This window comes from Lissotriton helveticus, chromosome 7 (assembly GCF_964261635.1).
Source record: "Lissotriton helveticus chromosome 7, aLisHel1.1, whole genome shotgun sequence".
Classification (NCBI taxonomy): Eukaryota; Metazoa; Chordata; class Amphibia; order Caudata; family Salamandridae; genus Lissotriton; species Lissotriton helveticus.
In genome coordinates, this window is record NC_136068.1 from 598152712 (window position 1) to 598180489 (window position 27778).

Below are 27778 nucleotides of genomic sequence, written 5' to 3' on the forward strand. Positions count from 1 at the left end.
AGACATTGTATATTTGTAATAATAGCAATGGTTTTTGCGTAGCCCTTTGACGTTGCTAGGTGCTACAAATTACCGCTATTACAATTATTCAATGTATTCCGCTTTGAAGAATGAAATGCTGAGTTGGCGCTGCCGACATTCAGATGCCTTAAAATCTCGCTCCCTCTTCACCATTTCCAGGCTCCTGGAGAGCAGGGCGACCCATGTACCATCTCCCTCTGACAACCGAGGGTTGGGATCACCCTAATGCTCCACCCCGAGGCTTCCGACGCTCTGTGTGACCTGTGGCGCAATTAGCCTTCACATATAATAGGAGTGAAGTCAATATTCTGTTGTCTGCGCACACTTTCAAGTACCTGACCAGAGAATGCGCACCCCTCGTACCCGCCCCCCTTTGCGTCTTCTTAAAGAGACACATATTTATGCCATCACCTGGGGTGTTTTCTGCTGCGCAGAAACACGACGAAGCCGCTGCTAGACAAAAACAGCAAGTGTGCCAGGCCGACAGTTTACGCGAATATCGGGGGGCTCGAAAGTTGTGTAAGTCACACCACAAGAGAAGGAAGCAATAGAGAGGCTGAAGGCGTTGGGCTTCCCAGAGGGCTTGGTCATCCAGGCATATTTCGCATGTCAGAAGAATGAGAACTTGGCTGCCAACTTTCTCCTCAGTCTGAACTTTGATGATGAATAACAAAAGAATTTTTTATATAATATATATTCATGTTTATTTAAGATGCACAGAAAATATTACCAACAAGGAAACAATGAGACCTTTGCCATGAGGAAGAGGAGTATGCCACAGCCTGCCCAGGATGTCCAGTTTTCCACTTATCACCTGAACTGTGCTTTGTCACCGTATTGACAGATTTTCATGACACATATCAAGTGACTGGGGTCGCACTTTACATAACTTGATCTGCGTAAGGAAGCGGGCTGAGGGAAAGTGAGAGGCATTATAATGTGCAGATATTAGTTGCACCTTGCTGCAGGGAAGATGAAATCACCGCTGCAGTAGCCAGTTAGCATTTGCAGTCTGCTGCACAGTAACTTGGTCTCAGGCTCCTCCGTCCACCACCAAATTACCCGTGTGCCGCCTCTAGCAAGGCCCTCGTGATACCCACTTGTATAGCAGGGTTGTATTTTACAAGGCATTATTACCTCCGTAAAAACCCGAAGCAAACTTGCACCAAAGGAAACAGCCTTTCTTTTTTGTTTGCATGGTTTTTGGTTAGATGCAACAGTCCCTTGCTAACCTATAGATGGATTTTACTGCTACGTTGTGGGCTCCTTTTAGGCAGCAATGAATGCAGCCCTCATGTGTAAAAGGTATGTCACCACAGGAATCAGAGATGACATGCTTCACTTGGGAAAAATGTGTTGAACACAAAAAAGGACACTTGCCTGTACTTTTAACCTTTTCATGAAAGAGAGACTGAGCTGGAGGACGACGTCACCATGCGCAGTGTTTAATTGGCTGATGAGCCGTGCATTTTCCAGAGTCCACCACAGGAGGATTTGCACTTCAAATTCTATTGATGGGTGTGGGGAGTACTGAATTTTGATTGATTACTTTTAAAGTGTGTTATTTCACACCATGTGCAGCTTTTGAAGAACCGTTTACCTAGTTAAAAAAAAAAAAAAAAAAAAGTTGTGTAAGTCAAAACAGGGGATAATGGGGAAGGAAATAAGCACGTCCCTAAAACGAAAAAACAAGTCAGGTCCCGGGCCGGCAGCCAATCACAGCGCGGCCCGGGAAATGACGTCACGGGGGTGTCCCGGGCCGGCAGCGAATCACAGCGCAGCCCGGGGAATGATGTCACGGGGGTGTCCTGGGCCGGCAGCCAATCACAGTGCGGCCCGGGACACATGGCAACAAGGGGCGGGACTTAAAAAAAGAGTCAGAAACGCCCACGATTCGCGTTCTGACCGGGAAAAAGTGATTGACAACGATGTCTTCCAATGGCTAGCCTCCATTTATCGAGCTAGCCAATGGAAGAAGGGGCGGGTTTAAGTCCCCCATACTGTTCTAACATTAGTTTTTGCTTGCGCAGCTTTCGACAGGCGAAACCTAAAAATGCCCAGTCTACCTTCTTTGAAAACAAAATAAACGCAGCAGCGTCAAAACCTAAGGAGATTTATCAAATTGCGAAAACCCTGCTAAAACTACCAGATAAACCACCAGATCCCCACAGCGCTCAAACCCGCTGCAACAAGCAGGCCGAATATTTTCACAGCAAAATAGCCACGATCTACTCATCCTTCTCTCATGCCCCTGTCCCTATTACCCAAGCGGGCCACAAGGATAAAGGCTTGTCCCCATCTGTCTCCTTAGAGACTTTCCCGATACTGGATCCTATCACTCTTGAAACCATTATGACCCAGGTGAAGTCTGGATCTCCCAGTGACCCAGCTCCAGCTCAGTTCCTGCGGACAGTCACCTCCTCCATTTTGCCTACTATTTTAGACCTGATTAACACCTCCTTATCCTCAGGCATCGTACCACCGAGCTGGAAACAGGCAACGGTGAGAGCCGTCCTGAAAAAAGCCAATTTAGATCAGAAGAACCCAGGGAACTATCGTCCGATTTCTCTGCTGCGCAGGATAAGTAAAAAAGCGGAGAAATACGTTAACAATATCCTCACAGAATTCCTGGAAACTAAAAACTTACTGGATGTTTCACAGACTGGGTTTCGCCCAGTCTGTAGAACAGAAACCGCGCTTCTTGCTGTGACAGAGGGAGCTAGGATGATTGCGGACCAGGGCGGCATTGCGGCCATTATTTTACTGGACCTCAGTGCCGCCTTTGATACCGTAAATCACAACATCCTCCTACATAGGATTTCAGATCTATGAATAACCACCAGAGCAATTGCCTGGCTTCAATCCTTTCTGCCAGACCGCTCCTTCCGAGTCTGTGAGGGTAACGTCAAGTCGCCCAGCAAGCCACTCAGTTGTGGGGTACCTCAGGGCTCCTCCCTGAGCCCCACACTGTTTAACATATACATGAGCCCCCTTGCTGAGATCGTCCGCCCCTTTGGTGTGCAAATCGTGTCATACGCTGACAACACCCAGCTGGTGGTGACACTGAATCACCCTCTAACCCAGCCGAGTGATTTAAGGGGCTGCATGGAAGCAGTCTTAGCCTGGATGTCTCAGTCATATCTGAAGCTAAATGGAGACAAGGCGGAGTTAATGATGCTAGGTAACGCCCCGCAAAGAACCATTGACTCCATATGGCCAACCTCACTGGGTCCCGCCCCCGAAGCCAAAAGACTCAATCAAGAGCCTGGGAATCTGGATGGATAAGATACTTACATTCAACTACCAGGCAGTTAAACTATCAGCTACCTGCCTCGGCCTCCCGTGACGGAGGGAGTAACACTGAAGGCAAAGAAGGAAAGGCAGTCCGCAGAAGAGGGCCCTGGGTAGAGGGGTGGAAGGAAAGGCAGACTGGATCATGCGGAGCAGGACGGTGGTGGTGGAGGAGTGGCTAAGGCACCGGATCTCCCGTGGCAGGGCGCCCCCAGGTCCCCATAAGAGAATTGTGGAGCCTCAAAAGGAAGAAGCAGCTCCCCTCCACCACAGCCCTGGTGAAGGACTTCCAACAAATGGTCCGTAGGAAATGCAGTGACCGGGTTGCCCATCTGTAAAATTCCAGCAGCCGTGGAAATGGCTCGGACAAAGGCAGCACTCGCCTCTGTAGGACGACGCAGGGGAGAGAGCAATTCCTCAATAGGCTAAGGCAGCAAACTCAGCCGCCCATCTCAGAGTCCAGCTGGAGGAAGGAACGCCCAGCCCCTGTAGGATGGGCGATCCGTGGATGAGTGGGAGACCTGAGGAATCTCCGGAGAAGTCTGCGGGGCAACCAACCGCGAGTTGCGGAAGAGAGGGTCCGAGGGTGGAGGCCGCGGAGATGGCGAAGAGCCCTCCCTAGAAGACGCTGAGGAAAAAGCAACGACTCGGCGTTCAGTCTCCGTTGAAGAGGAGATGACAAACCTCCGGAGAAGAAGGGACATCTGGAGCCTAGTAGACGACCCAACGCCGGGACGGCGCCTTGGAGTCTGACACAGGCACCGGTGTCCTCGATGAGCGCCGAAGAGGCCCCCTGAGACCCAGAGTCGACCTCCACCGCCACATGCTCCCTAGGAGAATGGGGCAGGACCGGCTAAGGAAAGGTGCCGAAAAGGCGCCGGCTCGACCTCGCATGAGGCAGCCGCCTGCGTAGAGGACCCAGTGGGACTCAGGAAGGTGCCTCAGGCCCTGGCTTCCACCCGTGGCACCGCCAGGGCCGTGGGAGGAAAGCCGTTGGTGCCGGCCCGGCCTCTGGTAAGGCAGCCGTCTGCCCAAAGGACCGAGGGTGACTCGGGGGCGAGCCCGTAGTCCTGGCGATCTCCAGCGACGCCACAGGGAACCCCGCAGGGATTTGTAGCGAGGCAGGGACGCCGTGTGTCTAAGAGGGGAACCCCACAGGGCCGCACCTCGATGACACCACACCCCCAGAACCTGAAGCTGAACAAGTCGGCCCCGGGGTCGAAGCCGCCGGCGACTCCGCGGAAGGCATCGCGCAAGGCAAGGGATCCGCGGACATCTCAGGGAGAGGAGGGGGGACAAAGAAGCCTGCAGAGCCAAAGCGTAGGCTTTCATTTGGGCCATAGTCGCCCCGACACCAGGAAACAGCAAGTAGGGTGGCAGCTGGCGAGGGCGCACGTCCTGAGGGGAACCCGCGCCCTCCGCAGAATGAGGACAAGGCCTCAGAGACAAGCTGCAGGTCCTATCAGCGGGCGAGCGATGCCCTTGTGGCTGCGGCGAAGGGCGATGCCGAAGTCGGAATCAGTGGCTTCGGGCTTCCGAGGTAGGGGACGGACGCTGTGACGAGACCGACCTGGACAAGCGGGCCGACAGCAATTTCATCCGGCGCTCCCGTCAGGACTTCGGTTTGAGGTGCTGACAAGTGTCGCAGTCTGTAGAGTCATGGTGCTCGCTCAAACACCACATACAGATAGGGGGAGGGTCCGTCATAGACATCTGACGCGCACAAGAAGTACATGTCTTTAAGCCGGAAGGCATTCGCACACTGTTCCTCCAACGCAAAATAAGGCCTGAAAACAGGCAGGAACACAATCCGGATCCGCTTTGTACGCGGAAAAGGGAGAAACTGAGGTTGGCGCGTGGGGTGGGGCTTGTGTGGCCTCGCAGACGTCACGTGCGCTGTCACGCTTGTTGACGTCAGGGCGGAGTTGCGTGGTACACCCCCCCCACCCCCACCCCCCCCGGTGCGCAGGGCTGCAGTGGCATAAAGTTTTCCGGATCCAGTCTCACGCCTGGGGATAATTCTATGTTAAGAAATCTGCGGCTAGTAGTCTCTATCAGATGTGTAGGCCATAGTTACACAATAACTGCTCTTAAAGAAGCCTTTAAGTATCACTTGGCTATGTTGCCTGGTATTTGAAGCAGTTATCTGTAAATTATTTTCAAATGTCTAAAGAGAGTAGTTTATTCCACTGATGTGAAGATGGGTATAGAAAATCTATACATGCCGGGTCTGGTGGCTCAATGGACTAATGCGTCCACTGCAGGTGCCTGTGTTTGACCTCGTGGTCACAGGTTCAAATCCTGGCAGGTCCCTTCATCCATCTGAGGTTGATAAAATGAGTACCATTGAGTTAGGTTACAATAAACATGTTATTCAGCATTAAGAATCCGAAGGGTGAACACGCACTTACAAATACTTATGTTACATACTTACCTCTTCATATTTTTTGTCTTCAATATTATGGCTATGATAACAATATTCCCTACTTGGTATTCACGACCTAGACTTAACAACATGAACTGTTTTATTAGGATGGGAATTTGGTGCCAACAAGTTTACTTGCAATTCATTACAATCGATTGAATTTTAAAATGTACTATGCTGCCTCGGAGGAGAGTTTAACATGAGATATATAGGTTTGGCCAGTGGAATTATGCGATTCTAAGGCTGCTCTGATTCCAGATGATTACACATTTACTTACTATTGCCTCAAAGTCCAACGTCTGCTTCAGAGTTTGCTGATTTCAATAGCAAAAGCTGATTCCATCTCATGACTCAAAAGGTACTTCTATTTTTGTGAACCAGTGTGGAATTGGCACTAATGAGGTGAAACGTTTGCCCAGACCCTATAATGTGTGCTAAAATAACAAAATATCGAAATATTACTGGCACACAATGTGCCTTGTAACAATGCATACTTTCCAGTAGCCATGTGCATAAATGCACGACAAATGTTTAGTTTATAAAAGGCAGAGTTGGATATGGTCCTTTAATTGTTGATGGAAACTGCCACTTTCAGATTATTTACCTGTCTCGTCAGTTTAAGTAGTGTATTGAGCCAGAAATCTTTCATCTGCATGTTAAATGTGTATGCAAATGCAGCAGGTACATTAACCCAGTGTGTTGTCTTACTGGCTGCCGTTAGAAATAGTTCCCTCTGTCATCTAAGTCTACTCCTCAACACTTGAGCAGCATCCACAGCCTATGGAGAAAACATGAAATCCGATATATGAGAAGCAGACCCGACAGAACCTTCAAAACACTTTTTACACGAGGAGGTCTGGACATTTCATTTTTTATTGCCTTGGAAACGTTTCCACTTCCAGGAAAACAAAGATGCAGAGTTAAAAACAAACATTTTTTGTCTGCTGTTTTGGGAATACGTCTGCGTCAGGTTTGTTTTATTTTCTTCTTTCTTTGCTATTTGGTGCGCACTGCGCAGTGTGCTGGGTTAAAGATACCTATTGCCGCTGTCAAGCGTGAGGTGACCATCCATGCCCCTTTGCTTTTGTCAGGCTGTTTATCCTGCCTGCTGGGCTTGCGCGACTGACACACTGCAGCCTCATCAAAAGGAGGGTTAATAAAACGCCCAAAACAAGTTAGGCTGGCCAATTTAGTCTACCAAGGGGCCGAATCAAAGAATACTTTGCAGGATCAGTACAGACTTTACGAATTCCAACATTAAGATTCTATCAAGCCAAACTTCAAGGGAATGAGGATGGGCGTGTTAGTAGCGGAAGTGAGTTCTGTACACGTTATTATTTACGCAACTTGTGTCCGTTTAAGAGCAGTAATTTCCAAATGGGTTCCAAAGGTGAGGACGTGACTTTTGAGGAGTGTGTTTAGAAGCGCAGCCTGGGAGTTAAGAAGCCGGGGTCTGTTGCCAGCGGCAATGCTAGTTTGCTGAAAAGGCGCAGACTTTTGCCCTCCTACCCTGCTCTCCCGGCCCTCCTTTGTTAACCGGACCTGGTGACTCTGGGCTCCTGCCGGCAGCTAACAGCTTTGAACCTTTGCAGTACTTGCGCTTTAGCTGTAAACATCATGTTTTAGAACTTAATATACCTAAAATAAAGCCAAGAGGTAAGAACTAGTTTGAACCTTGCCGCCATATTAGCTTATGCAAGTGTTTACTATTGGTAAGATAGAGGTTGTTTATCTCTCCCTTATCTCCAACAGGTCACGCTTTGCAGCAGCATCGCGTGCAATCTTAATAGAAGAGCCAGCATCCGTCCTCATCTCAGCAAAATATTGGTCCTCACTTTTTTAGATACCTTGGACGTATACCATTCTGATAGGTACGACTCTTCTGTCTCCGCAATCCAGATTCAGCACAGTCCACTCTTGTAGTATAAATATTTAGCTCATACAATTCCATCATGATTTTGCAGTTGGAAAATGTAAGAACTATACCAGAACATATAAGGAACACGCGACCAGCGCATTATCCATTCAAAACAGGTTTTGGGGTAAGCATATATTGAGAATATGAGCCTTTGAGAGTGCACCAAATTTATGAGCTAGCACGCTTGATAGAATAGTTTTTACTGTTATTATTGTTTGTTGTTTTTAGATATTCTGTTTGACCACACAACTCGTAGGGTTTCTGAATCTGCAAGCACAACACAAGAGAAACAATTACAAATTTTACATTTCTCTGGTAAGTGCAAAACATCTATATGGTTTCCTGCTATCTGCAAGCCTAGTCTTGCCATATATTGGCCCCTCAGAATAAACTGATAATATACTCTACAGATTAGAGACAATACCTCGCATAGGATTATGTTAGAAGGTACCTTTACCTTAAGATACAAGGTGGAGGAAATATATACTAAAACTTAATAGTCCCTTTTAGAACAAATTTAGAGTATACCAATACACATAAAGTATGTTTTTTAATTGAGTGAATGTTTATCGTATAGTGGTGGTAGTGCACTGTGATGGCCAGACTGTCGGGTCCTGTGTTTGCTGAAACCTGCTTATTGTGGCTGGTGGGAGATATACGTGTTTGTGACTTGTAATTTATAATTAGTGCTCCTGCATTTATATCATAGACACATGTTTATTCTGCTTCTTTTTCCATTTTTAGTATGCCACTGGTAGAATCACCCTGAGGAAGGTTCAACACCAAAACGCGTTGGTGATAATTGTTGCTTGACACCAGTGTTTCTCTTCCAACATTTCAAATTAACATTTCATTGCAGTGTTGTATGAATTTCTCTATTTTTGTACTGTAAAAAATGATGTTATTTTTGCCTATCTCCTAGAGTGGTCATATTTATATGGTGAATAATTCATGAATGGAAAGAAAGAAAAATATTTTTTGTAATGGGTACCTGTGATATAACTGCAGCACATAGATATAAGTAGCACCTTTGCCCAGTGCTAGACCTTCCTTTCCAATATAGTTGTTTTCCTTGTTTGGGTACTATCCAATATAACAGGGGGCCCCTTACCTTTTCCAGACAAGATTGCCAGTAACTCCAGGTTATTTATGTGGAGTTGTTTCTGCTGGATGGGTCCATATACCCTTTACAGTTTGGTTTTGGAGATGAGCTCTCCAGCCGGTGAGCGATGCGTCTGTGATTAGCACTATCTGTGGAACCGGGTCTATGAACGGCCGCCCTCTGGCTAGGTTTTGTGTGTTCCACCACTGCAGAGAGTGATGCGTGCGGCTGTCCACCAATACCAGATCGGTTAACGGACCTCGAGCTTGGTTCCACTGATGTGCTAAACATTCTTGTAAGGGACGCATCCGAAGTCTTGCATAAGGAACAATGAGGATGCAAGAGGCCATCATCCCTATTAGTTGCATGAACACTCAAGATGGAAGGGAATGTTGAGGTTGAAATCTTGATACGAGAGCTTGCATGCTGGCTATCCTGACTGGATTGGGGTATGCAAAGGATTTTGAGGTATCTATTGTGGCACCTAGATACTGAAGTAGGTGGGACAGTTGAAGGTGTGACTTGGGTAGGTTTATTGTGAATCCCAAATCGTGGAGCAGCTGGATTGTTTTGTGTGTATTGTGCACCCAGTGTGCGTGTGACTTGGCTTTTATGAGCCAGTCGTTGCGATAAGGAAACACGTGAATGTTTTGATTCCGCAAATGAGCTAAGACTACCGCGAGACATTTTGTGACGACTAGGGGTGCTGTAGTCACTCCGAATGGGAGGACTTTGAATTATAATGCTGGCCGTCCACTACAAACCGTAGATTGTTTCTGTGAGCGTGGTGAATGGGAATATGAAAGTAGGCGTCCTTAAGCTCTAGAGTGGCAAGGAAATCGCCCTGTTGGAGCAGTGGGAGAACCTGTTGGAGCGTGATCATCTGGAAGTGGTCCGACTGCATGTACAGATTTAACGGTCGGAGGTCTAGTATTGGCCTGAGAGTACCGTCCTTTTTTGGGATTAGAAAGTAAAGGGAGTAAACTCCTGTTCCTTGATGAGGTAAAGGAACCGGTTCTATTGCGTGCTTTTGTAATAAGGAGAGAACCTCTTGTTTTAACAGTGTCAGATGCTCTGTGGACCTTGGACATTGTTGGGGGGTATGAAAAGTGGAGTTGAAGTGAGTTCCAGGCAGTAAACATACTGGATAATTTGTCTTAACCACTTGTCTGTGGTGATGGAATTCCAGACAGGTAGGAACTGATAGTCTTCCCCCGACTGGAGTGGAATGGTTGGGGGGAAGTGGAGCGAAGTCACCGTTTTGTAGTAGGAGAGGTGCAGGTGTTATTACCGCAGCCTCTACCCTTGTTGTTCTTGCCTCTATAACCTCCTTTGAAATAACCTCTGTCAGGAGAGGTTTGAGTAGTGTTTTTGTAGGAGAATGAGGTGTTGTTCGTCCCAATAGTTATAGAGGCGCTCCTATAAAAGGATCAACGAAAAGAACCTCTAGTGGTTGTTGCCTGCAGATCTCCCATGGACTTAGCAGTTTGAGTCCTTTTTCATTTTTTCCAAAGATGTGTCTACAGTGGGTCCAAATAAGTGTTCTTGATCAAAGGGTTGATTAAGAATTGTGGACTGCGGGGGGGGGCGGAGCTAGCGAGCGCGAAGAATGGCTGCTTAGTTCCCGAGCTCCGCCGGCACCGCCACGAAAATCCTTCATAATCCTGCATTGACCCGAAGTTAACTACACCCCGACTCTCATACTGTTGCGGAAGACTCGGGTAACGATCCGGTTCGCCTGAGGGAACCCCGCTACGCTCCTACCGGCAGCGAGAGACTCGAATACCGGAGCGGCGAGCAGGCCCAGAGACCACGGCCGCGGGTGGCACCGCCGCCGGGATTGCGTAAAGGGACGTGCGGCTGCTAGGAAGCTCCGCCCGCCGGCGGTCCCACTTTTCCCATATCGGACAGCTGCGGATGCGGCGCGAGTGGGAGGGTGCCGATCCAGGTGCCCAGGGGCTGCTGCCCGCACTCACAGAGCACCCACAAGACTAACGTGGAGCCCGGATCTCCGGTAAGCGGGGGCCAGAAGGCGCCATCTTTGAAGCGACCACTTTGCACACGAGGGAGACTGAGGAGGCTTCGTTGGGAGCGGGGGGCTGACCGGCTCACTGAGGTTGGGGGGCCTTGACCTCCCCCTCCCCCTGCATTATAACTGCTGGAGAGAGTCGGCAGTACTGGCTGAGTAGCAGAGGCGGATGTGACAACTGCGACGGCCCACTCCACTCTCCGACCTGATTGAGCACGCACTAGCTACCACCTACGTGGGCACATCGGCGACATCCCCACGTCGCGACAGAGATAACGCTGCTGTGGGGTGTGACACATCGCGACCTTTCCCCGTGAAGCGGACTTCCTCTGCACGATATCAGGGAGCGGAGGTGGTGTTCTTACCCAGTAATACCCTGCTGAGACTCTTGTGAAACCCCTGGGCGCCAAGCTGCAAGTTTGCCCCACGACGGTCCGCTAGATACCAGCGCTTTCACCCCGGCTGTACGCAGTGGGCACGATACAATTCCAGATATGGGGAAGGGGGACAGGACCCAGAGCAAGCTTCCCTTCTCACAGAGGCGGCTGCCAGTGCCGAGCCCCCCGGCACCGCGTGACGAAGAGACGAGTGCGGGAGAAGCGCGAGAGGACGACTTGGATATTAAGTCTATGCTCCGCTCCATGGAGCAGAATATACAGTCGAACATAGCGGCGCTGTGAACCGAGATGGACGCCATGTCCTACCGCATGGACCGCATGGCAGAACGCCTTGATAAGCACTCGGAAAGGCACGACATGGCCGAACGGCGGATCACAGAGGTGGAGGAGGCCCAGACGGAGTTAGACACGGCGAGACGGCGGGCGGAGACACTCATCACGAGTAGGCGGGAAGATATTCTGCAATGGACCATGGGTTGATGTTTTGATGACCTCGTGGCGGTGCAGGGCGGGGGGAGGGGGGCTGGGCACAGGAGATGAGAGTTGGGCGCAGAGCACGAGAAGCCTTGCTACCATTCCCCCCGAGCGTTTTGCACATGGGGTTGTTGAAGTTGTTGCTGGGGAGGGCTGGGTGGGAAGGGCCAAATTGGAGCGGGTCTGCTGTGGGTGGTGGGGGGAATGTTGGGGACTGCAATTGGGCTGCTCTTGTTGTTTTGTTCGACTGCTGTTGCGCTACTGGATGTCTACTTGTTTGACACTGTTCTGCACGCCACTGCCACATGTGCACTGTACAGCCTGTCCGCCATTGACCCTCTAGGACACCCGAGCTTTTTTAGCCATTACTGCAATACACTTATCGCACGACGAGCCTATGGCTGAAGCCAACAGTGCAGGGAGGGGCACTTCTCCAGATCACCTGCGAATACTGACGTGGAACGTCAGGGGCCTCAACGACTTTAGGAAACTACGTAAGGTCCTCAGTTATCTGCGCAGACACAACGTAGACCTTGCTCTCCTGCAAGAGACTCATTTGCCCCTTAACAGCAAAATGCTGACACATAAAGGTTTGGCGGGTAATAGTGTGGTGGCGGGCTTCACTACCCACTCACGGGGAACACTCACGTGGGCCAATCCACGTTCCAAACTCACTTTGACATTACTAGAGGCAGACCCTGAGGGCCGGTATGTACTATGTAGGTGTCACGGAAGGGGACATGACCTAGTAGTGGTGAATGTATATGGACAGAATTATGATTGCCCCGACTTCTACACTGAGTTGGCCCGGAGGTGCAAATCACATGGTCACGATAACTTGCTCTGGGGCGGAGATTTCAACTTAATCCTAGATCCGAATCTTGATAGATCGGCGGGACCCCCTCGGGCCCTATCGGCAGCCGCCTCGGTGGTACGTGCTGAGTTAATAAAGGTGGATCTCCTTGATGTGTGGAGAGATCGGCACCACTCTAGAGGGGGCTTCACACACTACTCCGCTTATCATGCACTTCACACCCGAATAGATTACTGGTTAGCATCACGACAGCTCTCCAATAGTGTAAGGGATTGCCTAATACTGCCGCGCACCCTATCTGATCACTCCCCTCTCCTCCTACTGCTGGACACGCCGATACATAGAATTCCACCCTTTACGTGGCGTTTTCCCCCGTACTCACTTTTAGATGAGGTCTTTCGTGGTGAACTCGCTCAAGAAATCGAAGGCTTTTTTTAAACCAATGTGGGCTCAGTGGAGAGCATTCAGACGTTATGGGAGGCATTCAAGGTTTATATTCGCGGGATAGTCATGGCCAAACACTCCAGTGTCCTGAAATCGATTAGGCAGAGACTTCAACATCTTGAGACTCAGCTGGCTGGCCTAGAGGAGAGGCAGCGGGCGGACCCTGGGGATGATGCCCTGGAGCAAACTAAACTACTGGTGACGGAATACAGCGCAGAAGCAGACAGGGAGGTGCAACATATGGGTAAGTACGCCATTGCCCGCACCTATAGCGAAAGTGATAGACCTGGCTCTCTCCTGGCCAAATTAGTCCGCAGTGAGAGGCGTCAGCTTAGAGTAGGCGAGCTGGTGTCGAGTGCGGGGGAGACCCTTACTGAGGAGGGGCAGATCCTCAAGGAATTCAGGCAATATTACTCCACCCTTTATAAGTCTAGGTCAACGGGAATGGAGGAGGCAATTGACGACTACTTGAGTTATATAAAAATGCCGCAGCTCTCCAACTCGCAGAGAGAATTCCTCATGATGCCCATTCAACAGGAGGAAATAGCGGAGGCGCTTGAGAGTATGCGGTCAGGTAGTGCCCCTGGGGCCGACGGATTAATTGTAGGCTTTTACAAGGCCTTCAAAGATCAGTTGCTCCCCTTCCTATCCAAGCTCTTTGATGACATATGTATGGAAGGTAGCATGCCCGCCTCCATGCGGGAAGCCCTCATTGTAACGCTCCTGAAACCAGGGAAGCCCTCCACTGAGTGCGGCTCCTACAGACCACTATCCCTGATAAATGTCGACGCGAAGCTATATGCCAAAGTCCTAGCGACACGTCTCGCATTACTTGCTCCGGAACTGGTAGCCCCTGAACAGGCCGGTTTTATCCCGGCCAGGAACCTCACGTACAATATACGCACGGTACTAGGGGTGATGCAGCATGTGAAGCCTGAGAATAAGGCGCTGGCTGTCTTCCTCGATATGGAGAAGGCATTCGACTCGGTGGAGTGGCCCTACATGTCGAGAGTACTCAGGAAGATGGGGTTGGGCGAGCCCTTTTTACAAATGATAGACCCATTGTACTACGAACCAACGGCTAGGCTGCGCTTGGGTGATAGAGTCTCGGAAGCTTTCGGCATTTACAGAGGCACCAGACAGGGCTGTCCCCTTTCGCCGTTATTATACGCCCTGGTGGCGGAACCCTTAGCGTGTGCCCTGAGGGAATATCACAGTCATGAAGGCGTTAGTTTCCCTACATACAGGATTTGCATCTCCACATACGCGGATGATACGCTCCTGTATGTTAGAGACCCGGAGCTCAACCTTTCCCCCGTGCTGAGAGAAGTGGTTCAGTTCGGCGTGCTGTCCGGATTACAGGTGAATTGGAAGAAATCGGTGGCGTTCCCTCTGACCCCGGTGACGAGTAAATTTGTTATGGACTACCCTTTACAATGGTCTACTGACCCGATAAGATACCTGGGTATATAGCTACATCCTGATCCAGACATTTTGATTAGAGAAAACTATGGCGTTGCCTACAATAAACTAACTGAAGATGTGGACAGATGGTGTAAACTGCCGTTGTCGCTGTTGGGCCGCATCGCTCTAATGAAGATGATTGTCCTCCCGAGGTTCTTATTCCTCTTCAACAATATTCCGGTGATTCTCTCTAGAGCCTTCTTTAAAATGTTGACGCAAACTCTCACACAGCTGGCGTGGGGAGGTAAACAGCCGCGGGTCCAGTGGCATGTTCTGATGCTCCCGTACGAACAAGGTGGCCTAGGGGGCCCGGATATGGAGCTGTATTACAGGGTCGCGCAGGCGACTCACTTACACACATGGATACATGGGGATCGTAAGATTCCGCATGTGGTGCTCGAGACTCTGTTCACGGAGCCCCTCCCCCCACCAGCTACGGTGTTTGAACCACCCACGCGTCGAGTAGGCTTTCTGGATTCAATCTCATCGACGAATCACGCTTGGCATTCCCTGGCAAAAAGACAGGAATGTGCTCTCCTATACTCCCCTCTGATGCCTATTGAGTGGGCCGTGTGGCTGGCGCCGCTACGGGAGAAAGGGGTCATGCTCGCCCTTAAACAACTAGGCATCTTGAAACTGGGAGATCTATTCAGAGACGGGACGCTGGTCACGTGGGAACAGGTTGCCCCTTCCCGACCCTCTGGGACGTTGTTGCACCGCTTTCACCTACACAGGGTCCGCTCTGCGCTGCGCGAGCTGCTGGGTCCAACTATGGCAGAACCTCCCGAACTTCCGGAACGGACATATGTCATAAAAACGCCCTCGCCGAGCCACTTGATCTCGCGGCTATACGAGTTAGGACAGCAACGTAGGGAACAGCCGTTATTGAAAGCCCGACTGGCGCGGCAGCAGGACCTCAGCAATGCCAATCGACGACTCAATGTGGAGATACTGCTGCCAAAATACTAGAAAAGTGTCACTTAACGCCAGGCACAGACTTATCCACTTTAAATTTCTGCAACGTGTGTACTATACCCCGGAACGCCTACATCGATACGGACTCAGACGGTCGTCGGAGTGCGAACGTTGCCATGCTCAGGTGGCGGATTTCATACATCTGGCATGGTCCTGCCCGGGAGTTAATAAATTCTGGGAAGACGTATTTCAGGAATTAGGATTAATACTGGAGCTGGAGCTCCCGGCTGACCCGGCGCTGGCGTTACTGGGACACACAAAGGCTCTGCCGCTGGCGACACGTCGCCTGGCAGACATGGGGTTGCTACTAGCTCGGCGGGTGGTGGCACTATATGCTGGATGCGAGGTCCGCTTCCGTCCAAACACAGATGGGCCAGGGATATGCTATATAGCTGCACCCAGACACAACACTATAGCGAACTTCAACCCCCTGTTAGTAGGCCGAAGAACTTTTGGGGCTTGTACCTGACTTACAGATCCACTAAGGATACTGCGGAGGAGGCGCAGGAGGATCCTGGGGAGAGGCGGGACGGAGAGGAAGGCTCAGAGGACCTGTAAAACAGTGACTAATAGCTTGAGGGGGACAGTAGACAAGACGCATTGACCTTTAGGAACGCTGGAGGGACACATGGCAAGTAGATAACTCGTGCACGGGATCCACACACTGCGGGGGTCTGGCGGGAGAGGGGAGGCATCTGGTGGGGATGATAAGCAGTGGGCACAGTGCTGGGTAGGGTGGCACACTGATCCAGGCATAAAGTACTGGCGGAGCTAGGCGCGCAGGCAGTCGGGGGGGAGGGGGGGTTGGACGGGATAGTTACGGGAGTTCAGTTAGATTCAGGTTGGGTCGACGGACACACACACTCCGCCGCATGTTTAGCTACATCACTACATCCGTCAATTTACACTTACTCAGAAAGGGGGGGGCGGGGCGAGGGGATTGAGCGTGCTTAGGATATAGACTGGGCGACGCACTCTAGTAGATTGTTTTTCATCTCTGTACTGTGATTGTCTTGGTTCGCTGCTGGCCCCAGGGTTGTAGGCGAGAAGCTGTGTGTGTGTGCTGCTACCTAATAAAAGTTTATAAACAAAAAAAAGAATTGTGGACTGCACATCCTGTTTAAACCCAAATATGCGTAGTCATGCGTGTCTGCATGGTAAAACGCTTGTGTTAAGCGCAGGAGACGCTGTGTCGGCTGCATCAAGAGCACACTTTATAGAAGTGTTTGTAATTAATTTTCCGTCTTGTATGAGGTCATTAGCCTTAGCCTTATACTGATCGGAAAGATGTTGTATGAACTTTTCAAGCTCATCATAATGAGCCCTTTCATACCTGGCCAGTAAAGCTTGGGTATTGGCAATGCTCCAGTGATTGCCTGCTTGTGAGGCAATGCGTTTGCCAGATGCGTCTAGTAATTTAGACTCCTTATCTGGAGGTGGGGTATCTCCTGATATTTGTGAATTTGCTCATTTACATGAATCTGACACAGCCAAGGAATCTAGAGGGAACTGTGCTTTAATATAAGATGGATCGTTGGGATCTTGTTTATATTTTTTCTCGATTCTGGGGTTGAGAACTCTAGCCCTGATAGGATCTTTAAAAACGTCAGGTGCCTGTTTGCTGATACCTTTTAACATAGGTAGAATGCTTGTTGATTTTTGTGACTGTGTGAAAGTCTCTAAGAAAAAAACTTCCTCCTGTGGGTCTGAGTGTAATTCTACCCCATGATATTGTGCAGCTCTATTTATGAGAAGTGCAAAACCTATGTTGTCATCTGGGGGGGGGGGGGGGGTGGCCTAGATGAGTAGGAGTCTGGATTGGGGCGATCTGGAACATCTGGTGGATTATCATAATCCTCCCACAGATCAGGTGGTGGGACAGTGGTGTCAATCATTATCCTCCTGTGGGTTTTCATCCCCACCCCCAAGGTGATCATCATCATCATCATCATCATCCTCTTGTGGTGTAGGTGAATATGGAAGTATTGGAGCGTGTGCTGGAAAAAGTGGTGCTGTGGGGATATTTGGAGGAGAGAAGGGTCTGGCTAGAAAAGTTCCCATGTCCCTCTTCTTTAAGGGTACCTTGGGTTCTTCTGGGGAGTCTAAAGGTCTCGTTTTAAATAGAATTGTCTTGATATGACCAGTTTTAGGGTCAATATGAAGGGTTTCTTGTTTAGGATTCACTGGATCTGGTTGAAATAGGTCTTTTACTCCAGTATCCTTGTCCGGCACCAATGATTTTGGTTGTTTTGTTTTTAATTCCTAAGCTTTAGGAGGGGTCTTGGTGTCCTTTTGCTTTGGAGGAGTTGTGGAGTCCGAGGACTTTTTCGGCTCTGAGGATTTAAGGTCTTTTTTCGGCTCAGAGGATTGTCTTTTTTTGGTTCCGAAGATTTGCTCTTTTTCGGCTCTGAAGATTTGTGGTCTAGTTTCGGCTCCGAGGGTTTATCCCGATGGTGTTTCGGTGCCGAATGTTTGGGTTTCGATACCGGGGATGGTTGTTCGGTACCGATGCGTGGCTGGCTCAGTCCCGAGTTACCTAAAGGCTTGTCTTTGGACTTCGGAGCCAAGCCCGAGGGAGGAGCGTCTGAAGTTTTGTCACGGTGTCGACCTGAGTCGGAAGGCGAAGGTGTTACCGGAGCCTTATGTTTTTGAGAAGGGGTAGGCGTGTCGATGTCGGTACTCACAGTTTGTTGACCTGGAATAACCGTCTGATCTTCGGCCTCTGATTTGTCGGCCTCTGAGGCGCTGATGTCTTCATTGTCCGGTTCTTGTTCCTCTGGAGCATCGGGCCTGCATCGAAGATGTCATCCGGCACCGAGGTAGTGGATCGAGACATTACGTGACGTCAAGCCCGGCGATCATGTATGGTTTTCTTCGATCGGAATGAAGGGCAGGCCGGACATACTTTGTCCTTCTGTTCTGGAGAGAGGCAAAGGTTACAGACCTCGTGGAGATCAGTAAGTCGGAATTTGGCACCACACAGGGGGCATTTTTTGAATGGAGTTCTTACCATTAGCCCTAGAGCCTAATGGCGCGCATAGGCCCAACGGACTGCCTTTTTCGACTAAAGCTTTGACCCATCAATGGGTCTATTTATTAAGGATGTGCCTGAAAATCCACTAGACTTCTTACATGAATGACCCTTTAAGACGATTGGCCCAAGAGCCCTACCAATGCAATCTGTAGAATCCATACCAGCATTAATCACAAACTGTACTGCATCTTGTAATGTTTGTGACAGAAAGAAGTCGAGATCTTCTGTCTCGAGAGTATGTGACTATCTATCCAGCAGGATTATGGCATTTAAGGACCTCAAGGCAAAACTCCTAGATGAAAACATCCTTTTGCCAAACATGTCAATCTGTTTTGACTCCAAGTCCGGGGATTGGTCATAAAAAAGGGTGCGCAGCGATAGAGGAAAGTCTACACAATGAGGCTCTCTGGTGTGGTATGTTCAGTCAAAAAACCTGGGTTACCAGGCACAGGTCTACGATGATATAAGGCTCTTCGCCTGCTAGCTAGTGGGCAAGAACAGGGTTTTGACTATGTGGAGATTATAGTGCTGTTTAAGGCTTAATTAGAAGTCAACAAAAAAGTATAGATCATAGGAAATGGCTGATGAATCACTCCGAGAACATTTGACTTTGCTTTGACAAAGGTAACTGCCATCCTAGCATATCAGTCGCCCTCCTAACCATCTGAGCAAACAAAGCACTTTCTCCCACTGGTGGTCAATGTGGTGAGTGAAGCTCAGTTTCACAGTATGTGTCAAACCAACTGGCATTTTGTAGGTCTAGGAATAATACAACTCCAGTATAATGAGGAGGGAGCAGACAATCTCCCTACTCTTCATTATCAGTATTTAAAGGGACCCTACCTGGATGCTACACAGAGTCAGAGCCAAAAAGAGAATGCTATTGTTGTTAACAGAGTCATTGCAGAAGCATTGGGTTGCAATCAGTCTGAATGGCAACTAGTTGCACTTGTGTAACCTTGTATTGTGTCACAAGATGGGCTCAGGCACAGGTCGGATTGCAATATGACATGGGTGTCGGCACAGGTGGTCTATCGGCATTAGTGTGTCAGGAACAAGTGTAGATCTTCGAGCCAGTGGAAAAGACTATCAGAATCAGCAGGAGCCCAGGAACAGATCCCAAAGGGACAGATGGCTTCAGTGAGGACCAGACGGCAGAAATCCTAATCAGTAACCATGTGACTCATTAAAGCTTTAAGGCACTCCAATGGGGACCAGTATCACACTGAAAATGTATAGGATTGCCTCCATTAACCCCTTGCGTGCTTATGACGAGCTCAACTCGTCATGAGGCACAGTGGAGCTGTGCTCATGACGCGCTGAGCTCGTCCTAACGGCCGGGGACGGCCCACGCGGGGCTAATTCCCCGCCTGTGCGGGCATTCTACGGGAGTGGGCGGAGTCGTGATGAGCTCAGCTCGTCATGAGCACAGCTTCACTGTGCATCATGACGAGCCGGGCTTGTCACGAGCACCGTGGCGCAGCTCGTGGCCCCTCCCTCCCGCGGGGCGCTTAGCGTGGAAGGGGTTAAGTCTGCAATCTGCTGAGCGTCGACAACAGCCCTTGACACTCTGGGCATCTTACCTTTCTTAACACCCCACTACAACGAAATATTTAGGAGATCCCCAGGGTGAGCTTGCACATCTGGCCAAAATTCCTCTCCATCCCCCACCCCCAAATAAAGTAGCACTTTTCTTCAGCCACCAAAGTCTTTTTAAGCATTTGAAAGGCACTGTTTTCTTGGAGCATAAGCAGCGATTTATTTATGGAATTGCACAGAAATTCTTGGAGACAATGCCTAGAAAACAATCGAAAAATAATGTAGGCTAAGTCATGCATTATCATAATACTATAAGATGATCTAAGATACAAACGCTTAGAAACAGAAATTATAAGTTTGCCCTAGATTCCAATATCTATAAGAATAATAGACCAGGATGCTCTACCTGACAAACATTCTCCTTCATGGCTGCTCCTCCTCCTTTTTCAGGGTTGATTTTTCTTGAAGGCGGCATTTCATTATCCAGCTCAATCCCTTCATCGGAGGGCTCCTTGGGGCTTGTGGTATTTTCATTCATAGACATATCCCCCTTTAACATAAACAGAAATATGTTATTTTGGGTGCTCTGCTTTACCTGTATCAACACTGTTCTTGCTTACTGTATCAACACTATTCTTGCTCACTACTATATAATATTTGCCCGCATTCTGCAACCTGACAAACACTCTTGCTATAAAACACAGCTCATGAACAGGGCAAGAAAATGGTGTAGGAAGCTGGCTCTGTATATACTATAGCAAAGTAAGGTATAGTGTGCACAGAGTCCAGTGGAAGCCCAAAGGTAGGCAGAGGTAAAAGTAGATAATATACTCTCTATTTGTGGTAGTGTGGGTGAGGAGTAAAGCTTTATCAGAGTGTAATGTTAAGCATTTATTGTACACACTCAGGAAAGAAATGAAGTCACACACTTGAAGACTGAACTCAGACCAATTTGTGTGTATAAAAATATTAGTTATATTTATTTCCTAGAACCAAGCAAGCCTGGCACAGGTAAGTGTAAATGGTACTTTTCAAGGCAGGTTGAACATGCAAACAAGCTGAATGAAAAGGACTTTGTTACAGGTTTGTCAATACTTAGAATACAGTTGAAATTACTGTTAGATTACTTGTGATTACTTTACAGATATCTTTATGGATTACTTTTTTCTACTCCGTGTGATATGCCTAGATATCACACTGGGACAATGCCTAGTGAAAAATTAAGTAGTTTTTGTATATTTACAGTTTCTTAGCGTTCCATACAAACCAACTCCACACTTGAAATAATTTTCAAAGAAAAGCAGTGAATGCAATCCTAAGGGAGGAAAAATTGAGCTATTGGTTTACAGGTAAGTACTTGGTTGTGAAAGTGGGGTATCTGGGGTTAGAACCAGGGTTTACCAGGGTCGAGAATGCACTCTTAAAGCACCCTCTGCGGCACTAGGGCGGCCAAGTGGAGAGGGTTGAGGCCCAACGTTATCCAATGGGGAACAGGGGGCCTCCAGTTGGTGGCAGCTCGGGAGCAGGCCGCAAGATTGTGGGAGCAAAGCTCCAGGTGTTAGGCTCAGGGCCAAGAGGTGGTCCGATATAGCGCACAAGGTGCACCCACAGCAGCATAGGGGTGGCCGGGTGCAGGGAGCTGTTGTGGCGTCAGGTGCCTTGTTGATTTCCAGGGGGATTCTCCAATTGCAATAAACACTGCAGGTTCGGGGACAAAGATCTTCTAGAGGTGACCATCGGTTAGAGAGGTAATTTAGGATGCCTGGGGATGCTGGGACACCATCAGTTGGGTCACCCAAGGCCGCGGGACGTCAGGTGCAGGGGTGTCTTTAGGCTTTGTTTTTTTTTTACCCGCTCCTGTTGCAGTCAGAGAGGCCCTCCAGAAAGGGGCTGTAGGCGTTGATTGGAGATTCGAGGCAGGTCAGAGACCACCAGATCTCAGGTAATCTTAGAGATGCCTCCTGAAAAACAACCAAACTCTAGTGTCCTGGCTGAGTGGCTGCTCGCCAGCTGCCACCACCAGACATGTTTCTGGACCCCTGGGTCGAGAGCCTGCAGCTCTTGGGGTCCTGAAACAAAGCACATCTTGGGACAAGGTGCCAAGCCTCCTCCCCCAGAATAGGCTGGGTCCACGAAGGGGAAGCTTCAAAGGCTTGCGGTCTTTCTCAGCTACCCAGGCCATTTGCTGCTCCCAGCAACTGGCCCCCACTGGTTCTGAACCCCACTTTGGGCAGGAGAATCAGCAGGAAAACCAAGTTAGGAGAAGAGGTGTGCCCACCTTTACCAACTTCACCCCTCAGGTGGGGAAGGCGAGGTGAAGCACAACTTTCAGTCTCCCCATCATGAAGATGGGGGACCCAGCCAACCAGAGTGAGGCTTATGCCCCCCTTCCACTGGAGGGTCTGGGTCTAGTTGGTTCATAGTTGCGATGCAGGTTCATAAATTGCTCAATGTAGATCTGTCCAGGAAAAATCCAAGCTGATCCTAGAACAGCAGTCCCAGCATCAATAGAGGTTTCTCCTCTAGTATTTTAGTGTCTGTTTTCAGAAGCAATACTGGTTGTAAGAGCTTGTCAGGTTTGAATAATTTGATTATCACTGCTTCCCTTAATGACTGTGGTAGGAATCCGCGATTGTATGTCTCGTCCAGCATGGGCCAAGACGGGGGAGTCCAGGATCCATATATATGCTTCATAAAAGTTGACTGAGGTGCCTGCATTAAGGGTTCTCTTCAAATTTTTCAACCCATGCCATTTTTGAGTCTATCTAGGTAATCAGATATTAGAGAGTTATTAGGATTTTATTAGGAGGTGTACAACCTATTGTAGTACCCTTTAAACCAGTTGGACATGTTTATTTCCTTTATTAACGCCTCATCTGGTAGAGACTGGGTCTAGCCGCAGATTCCTTATCTAAGAATCCTCCCCATATGCCAGACTGGATCCAGAACTTTTTTCAGCAGTACCTCTGCACGTCGGTAGAGGGCATCGAGCAACTCCGTAGTGACGTAATTTCTTGAATGTGACATCAACTGAGTCGATATGAGCCCTTCCCCGACGAGCTGTCAGTTTCTTTTTGTGACTATTTTTGCACCAACAAAGCAGAGCCACTTAGAGAAGTTGTCTCTGGCCACTGTTTTAAAAAGGGAAAAATCTTGAAGCAACAAGTGCAGATTGAAAGAACTGTAGTAGTATGCAAGGGGGGCATCTTGGAGACAACAGGGCCCTCAGTTCGCTGAGTGGGCGGATAGGTGGGTCCATAAGAAATACGTGCCTAGATCCTGTCTCTACCAGATAAGGCGCTGCCGAAGGTAATTAAATTGTCCATCTGATAGAGACATCTAACTGCAGATTCCTTATCTTAGAATTAAACTTCCACATTATTCATTCACACTTGTCACTCACATCTACAACACAAGGCCTTATACCCACACTGCATCAGACGGCCTGGGATAAAAAGATCTCCGACAAAGAGCACCTCTTAGGGTGCCAGTCATGCATTGCAGCGCCAGCCTGACTGAGTATGCCCTATGATAAAGCATGACACCAAGCCGGGATTGTGAGGGCCCCATTTCCCAAATTGAGAGACACTCTGTCTCTACCACAGGGTCAGTGTAGTAGACCGACCCAGCCTCTTCCTCTTCTTTTTTCTTCTCTACAAGGAAGAGCATACCGTTTCTGCTTGCTTAAAGTATACCTTCAAAGATAGAATGATGGAGAAGGAGAACAATGAATGCGGAAGAGCACTGCTAGGACAACTACAAGAACGGTAAGGAAACCGCTCTTACATTCAGGACCTTGAAGAGCTGTACAGGCCATCCTCCGAAAATATGAAACCGAGACACTCATTAAAGAGAAGGAAGGAAACAGAAAGTACAACCAAGAAGGTGAAGCAGGTCCCAAGAAGGGTGTAGGCAAAATGCAGCGACGTACACCGTATAGAAGGCCAGACAACCATATGTGCAAAATGGACAAGTTACTTACCTTCGGTAACACCTTATCTGGTAGAGACATGGTCTAGCCGCGGATTCCTTACCTTAGAAGTTCCAGGCATCCGGCTGGATACAGACGATTTTTCTTAACAGTACCCTGTGCGCCAGTAGAGGGAGTCGGTCGATTCGGTATGATGTGGTAGGCAGAGAGTTTGTTGTTGTGGCGTCCGCGCCCTCTATAGAGGCGCCGCCTCTGCGCGCTGATAGCGCGACTTACCACGCCAGAAGCGCATAGCCATGAAGTTAACTGAAAGTGGTGTGTTAAAAGACAAATAAGGCCCTGAAAGGGATCAGCCCTGACATGAAGAACTTATCCGCAGTGCGAGACGATCTGTAAGCAATCTGCGGCTAGATCATGTCTCTACCAGATAAGGCATTATTGAAGGCAAGTAATAACTTGTCCATCTGATAGAGACAGCTAGCCGCAGATACCCAAGCAATACCATCCCCGGCGGAGGGACTGCGAAAAAGTCTGAACCAGAAAGTCTTGAAGGACTGAGCGGCTGAAGAGGCCTTCTCTACAGACTTGATTATCCAGGCAATAATGCCTGGTAAACATGTAAAGGGATGCCCATATAGCCGCCTAGCAGATGTCAAGAACAGGGACACCACGCTGGAGGGCCGTGACACCACGCTGGAGGGCCGTGGTGGCTCCCTTAGCTCTGGTTGATTGAGCTCTAAGGCTCAGATGGTTTCTTGGCCAAAGAGTAACAGATTTTAATACAGAGTATCCTGTTTTGAACAGCACATCTCAATTTTGCTCCAACTTACCCAACAAATTGTTAGTCGTCCGCCCGGAACTCAATAGTGGGGTTAAGGTAGAACGATAAAGCTCTCTTTGGGTCCAGATGATTGCGACCTTCTTCCGTAGAAGAACGCGGAGGAGCATAGAAGGTGGGCAAGGCGACAGATTGCCTCAGATGGAAGGGTATCACTACTTAAGGCAAAAAAGAAGCCCTAATGCGGAGAACTAACTTTTCTGGAAAGATGTTCAGGTAAGGAGGCAGAGACGAAAGCTTGCAATTTGCTCATCCTCCTGGCAGAAGTTATTGCCACTAAAAAGGCTGTTTTGATAGTAAGCAGCTGGAGGGGGCAATTGTGCAGTGGCTCAAATGCTGCATATAAGATAAGAGAGAACCAAGTTAAAGTCCCCCTGGGGCTTGATAAGGGTGAAAGAAATGAGTAAGCCCTTTTAGGAATCTATGTACACAGGGGGATTTGAATAGCGACGGTTGGACTGGCAAACTTAGAAAAGCATAAAGGGATGAAAGGTAACCTTTCAGGGTGCCCAGAGCAGAGCCCTGCCAAACAAGAGAGGAAATAAAAAGAAGAATGTCAGAGAGGGAGGCAGACAGGGGGTCAACAGACCAGTCTGTGCAATGATTTACATTTTTTTGCCATCAGCAGGCGTAAACCGAGGGACGCCTGGCTGCCAGAATAACTTCACACACTTCAGAAGGAAGGTCAAAAGCTGTCAACTGTCGCCGCTCAATCTCTACACGAGGAGGCAGAGGGTTGGTAGGTTCGGGTGGAGGATCCTTCCCTGCTGCTGAGACAGAAGGTCCTCTCAAAGGGGCACCCTGATCAGAGGATCGATGCTCATCTGCAGAAGCTCTGGATTCCAAACTCTCTGTGCCCAGTCTGGAGCCACCAGAATGACTTGGGCCCGGTCACTCCTGAACTTCTTGAGCATTTTGTACATGAGTGATGGGGGTAAAAAGGCGTACAGGAGGCCTGAGTTCCACTCAAGACGAAAAGCGTCACCCAGCGAGAGCCGCCCTGGAAACTCCAACACGCAAAACTGCTGACATTGAGTGTTCTCCAAGGAGGTGAACAGATCTAACCAAGTCTCTCCCCACTGCTAAAAAAATCCTTGCGCCTCCACCGGATGGAGATGCCATTCGCGATCCGCTAGGCACCGACGGCTGAGTTAGTCCAGCCCAGCCAGGTGTTGAACCAACAGGGATATGCCCTGTTGTTCCAGCCAAGTCCAGTGACACAGGGCATTCTGACAAAGGGTTCACAACCCCACCTCACCTTGTTTGTGCCAGTACCACATGGCAGAAGTGTTGTCTGTGAACACCTGAACTAGCCTCTTCTTGAGAGATGGCAAGAAGGCTTTCAGTGCCAATTGGATCATACTAAGCTATAACAAGTTGATAAGGAGCCTGGCTTCCGCCAGAGACCAAAGTCCTCCGACCTACACCTCTCCCAGATCGCCACTCCACTGCAGGAGTAACACAATTGTTACTACTGTGAGATCTGGTTGGGATTTTCCTCTGACCCAGGGTTTGTCGCTTGGCCTGACTTCTGGCCACCCAATCCACGGGGTCTGGGTGATACACCCCCATTGCCGCACAGAAGTTGCCGATCTTGTGCGGTCTTCAGGCTAGGGTAGGACTGGCGCGGCTGGAAACTCCTTCAGGAGCCACAAAAGAAGCGAAAGGCGGACACAATGAAACGGAAAGGCCCAAGGACTTGGCCGTAGCCCACGACTCCTTGAAACGCTATAGCGATGAGTGCGCCCGGTCTCTGAAGAGAGGAGTCATCAAAGGGCATGCCCAGAAGGTTAACTTAAACACAACAGTGGGACACCATCAGAAGTGCCCCTAACCATGGCACAATTGCTGCTGTCAGCATTTGCAGAATATATCTTTCAATGGATGACATTTAAAGATATATTCTGCAAATGCAGACAGCAGCAATTGTGCCATGGTTAGGGGCACTTTTGATAGTGTCCCACTGTTGTGTTTAATATTAATCACGAGCCTCTGGAGCTGGGCTCGGTACCATTGAGCACGCTAAATTTAGGTTACAAAGACCTGTGAATTGTGATGGAACTATGGTGTGCAACCCACCCCCCACTAAAAGAAGGTTAACTTAGACATCCCCAAAGAAGCCAGACGTTCTGAGCAAGGCCTTACGGCCACCATCGAGGAAATCGCTCTGCCTAGCGAGTCCGTCGTGCCAAGGCCACAGCATATGGCAAACTTAGCTGCATCCCTTACATCTACAATGACTTGGAGAGGACAGCCCAGGCCTCCTTCAGGGCTTGCGGCAGCACCTGCGCAACCGTCTCCCACAATGAATGGGAGTAATGGCCCAAGAGGGATGTGGTGTTTACAGACCACGATGCTAGACTTGTAAAAGAGAAGATTTCCTTGCTAAAGCTATCCAGCCTTTTGGATTCCCTATCAGGCGGAACGGAAGGGACGCAGAGCAGGAAACAAGAGGCTTGGACAACCAAGCACTTGAGAGTTGCATGAGTGGAGAGTGAAAGCTGGGTCACCTAGTGCAGGGTGGTGGCGGCGGGCGATGGTTCTATTCACAGGAGCCCCTGTGCTGAGCTTTGACCAGGTGACCAGAGAAACGTATGTTAAGGCCTGGTTAAATGGCGATATGGGTTCCGTAGTGGAGACACCAGGTTGCAGAACTTCTATCAAGACATTGGTCTTGACCCACACAGTAGGAAGCTGCAGGTCTAAGACCTCTGCAGCCCTATGCACCGCCATAGCGAAGGAAGTCCCTTCCTCCGTAGCTAGGTTAGGAGGAGAAAGCATGCCAGGCTCTGGAGAGGTATCCAAGCCACTGGCATCACCGAGTTCCTCCTACCAGTCCATTTCCTCTGTATAAAGTGGGACTTCTAAGGTGCCCTGCTGCCCCGCCCAATCCTCATCCAATCCTAACCCCTCAGAAAAAGGCTGAGGCTATGACAGAGTCCAAGGGCTCTGTGTCATCTGGAATTAGAATGGGGTGGTGCCGCCGGTAGGTCTCCGCATCGGACACAGTGCCGGGGAAAGTCAAATGGTTACAACAGGCGCTGCTCCTGATCCGCAAACAGATCCATGATGAGCCATGGG

General features: G+C 49.3%; 1 protein-coding gene across 7 annotated transcripts in view; it reads right to left on the reverse strand.

Annotated features, from left to right (window-relative positions):
- NSD1 (nuclear receptor binding SET domain protein 1) overlaps window positions 1-27778 on the reverse strand; it is a 1209044-nt gene that overhangs the window by 467900 nt on the left and 713366 nt on the right. For all 7 annotated transcript variants that reach the window (XM_078652779.1, XM_078652777.1, XM_078652781.1 and 4 more), the window contains one exon: window positions 20335-20478. In XM_078652779.1, coding sequence (XP_078508905.1) covers window positions 20335-20478 — 144 coding nt within the window. The remainder of the gene's footprint in view (window positions 1-20334; window positions 20479-27778) is intronic.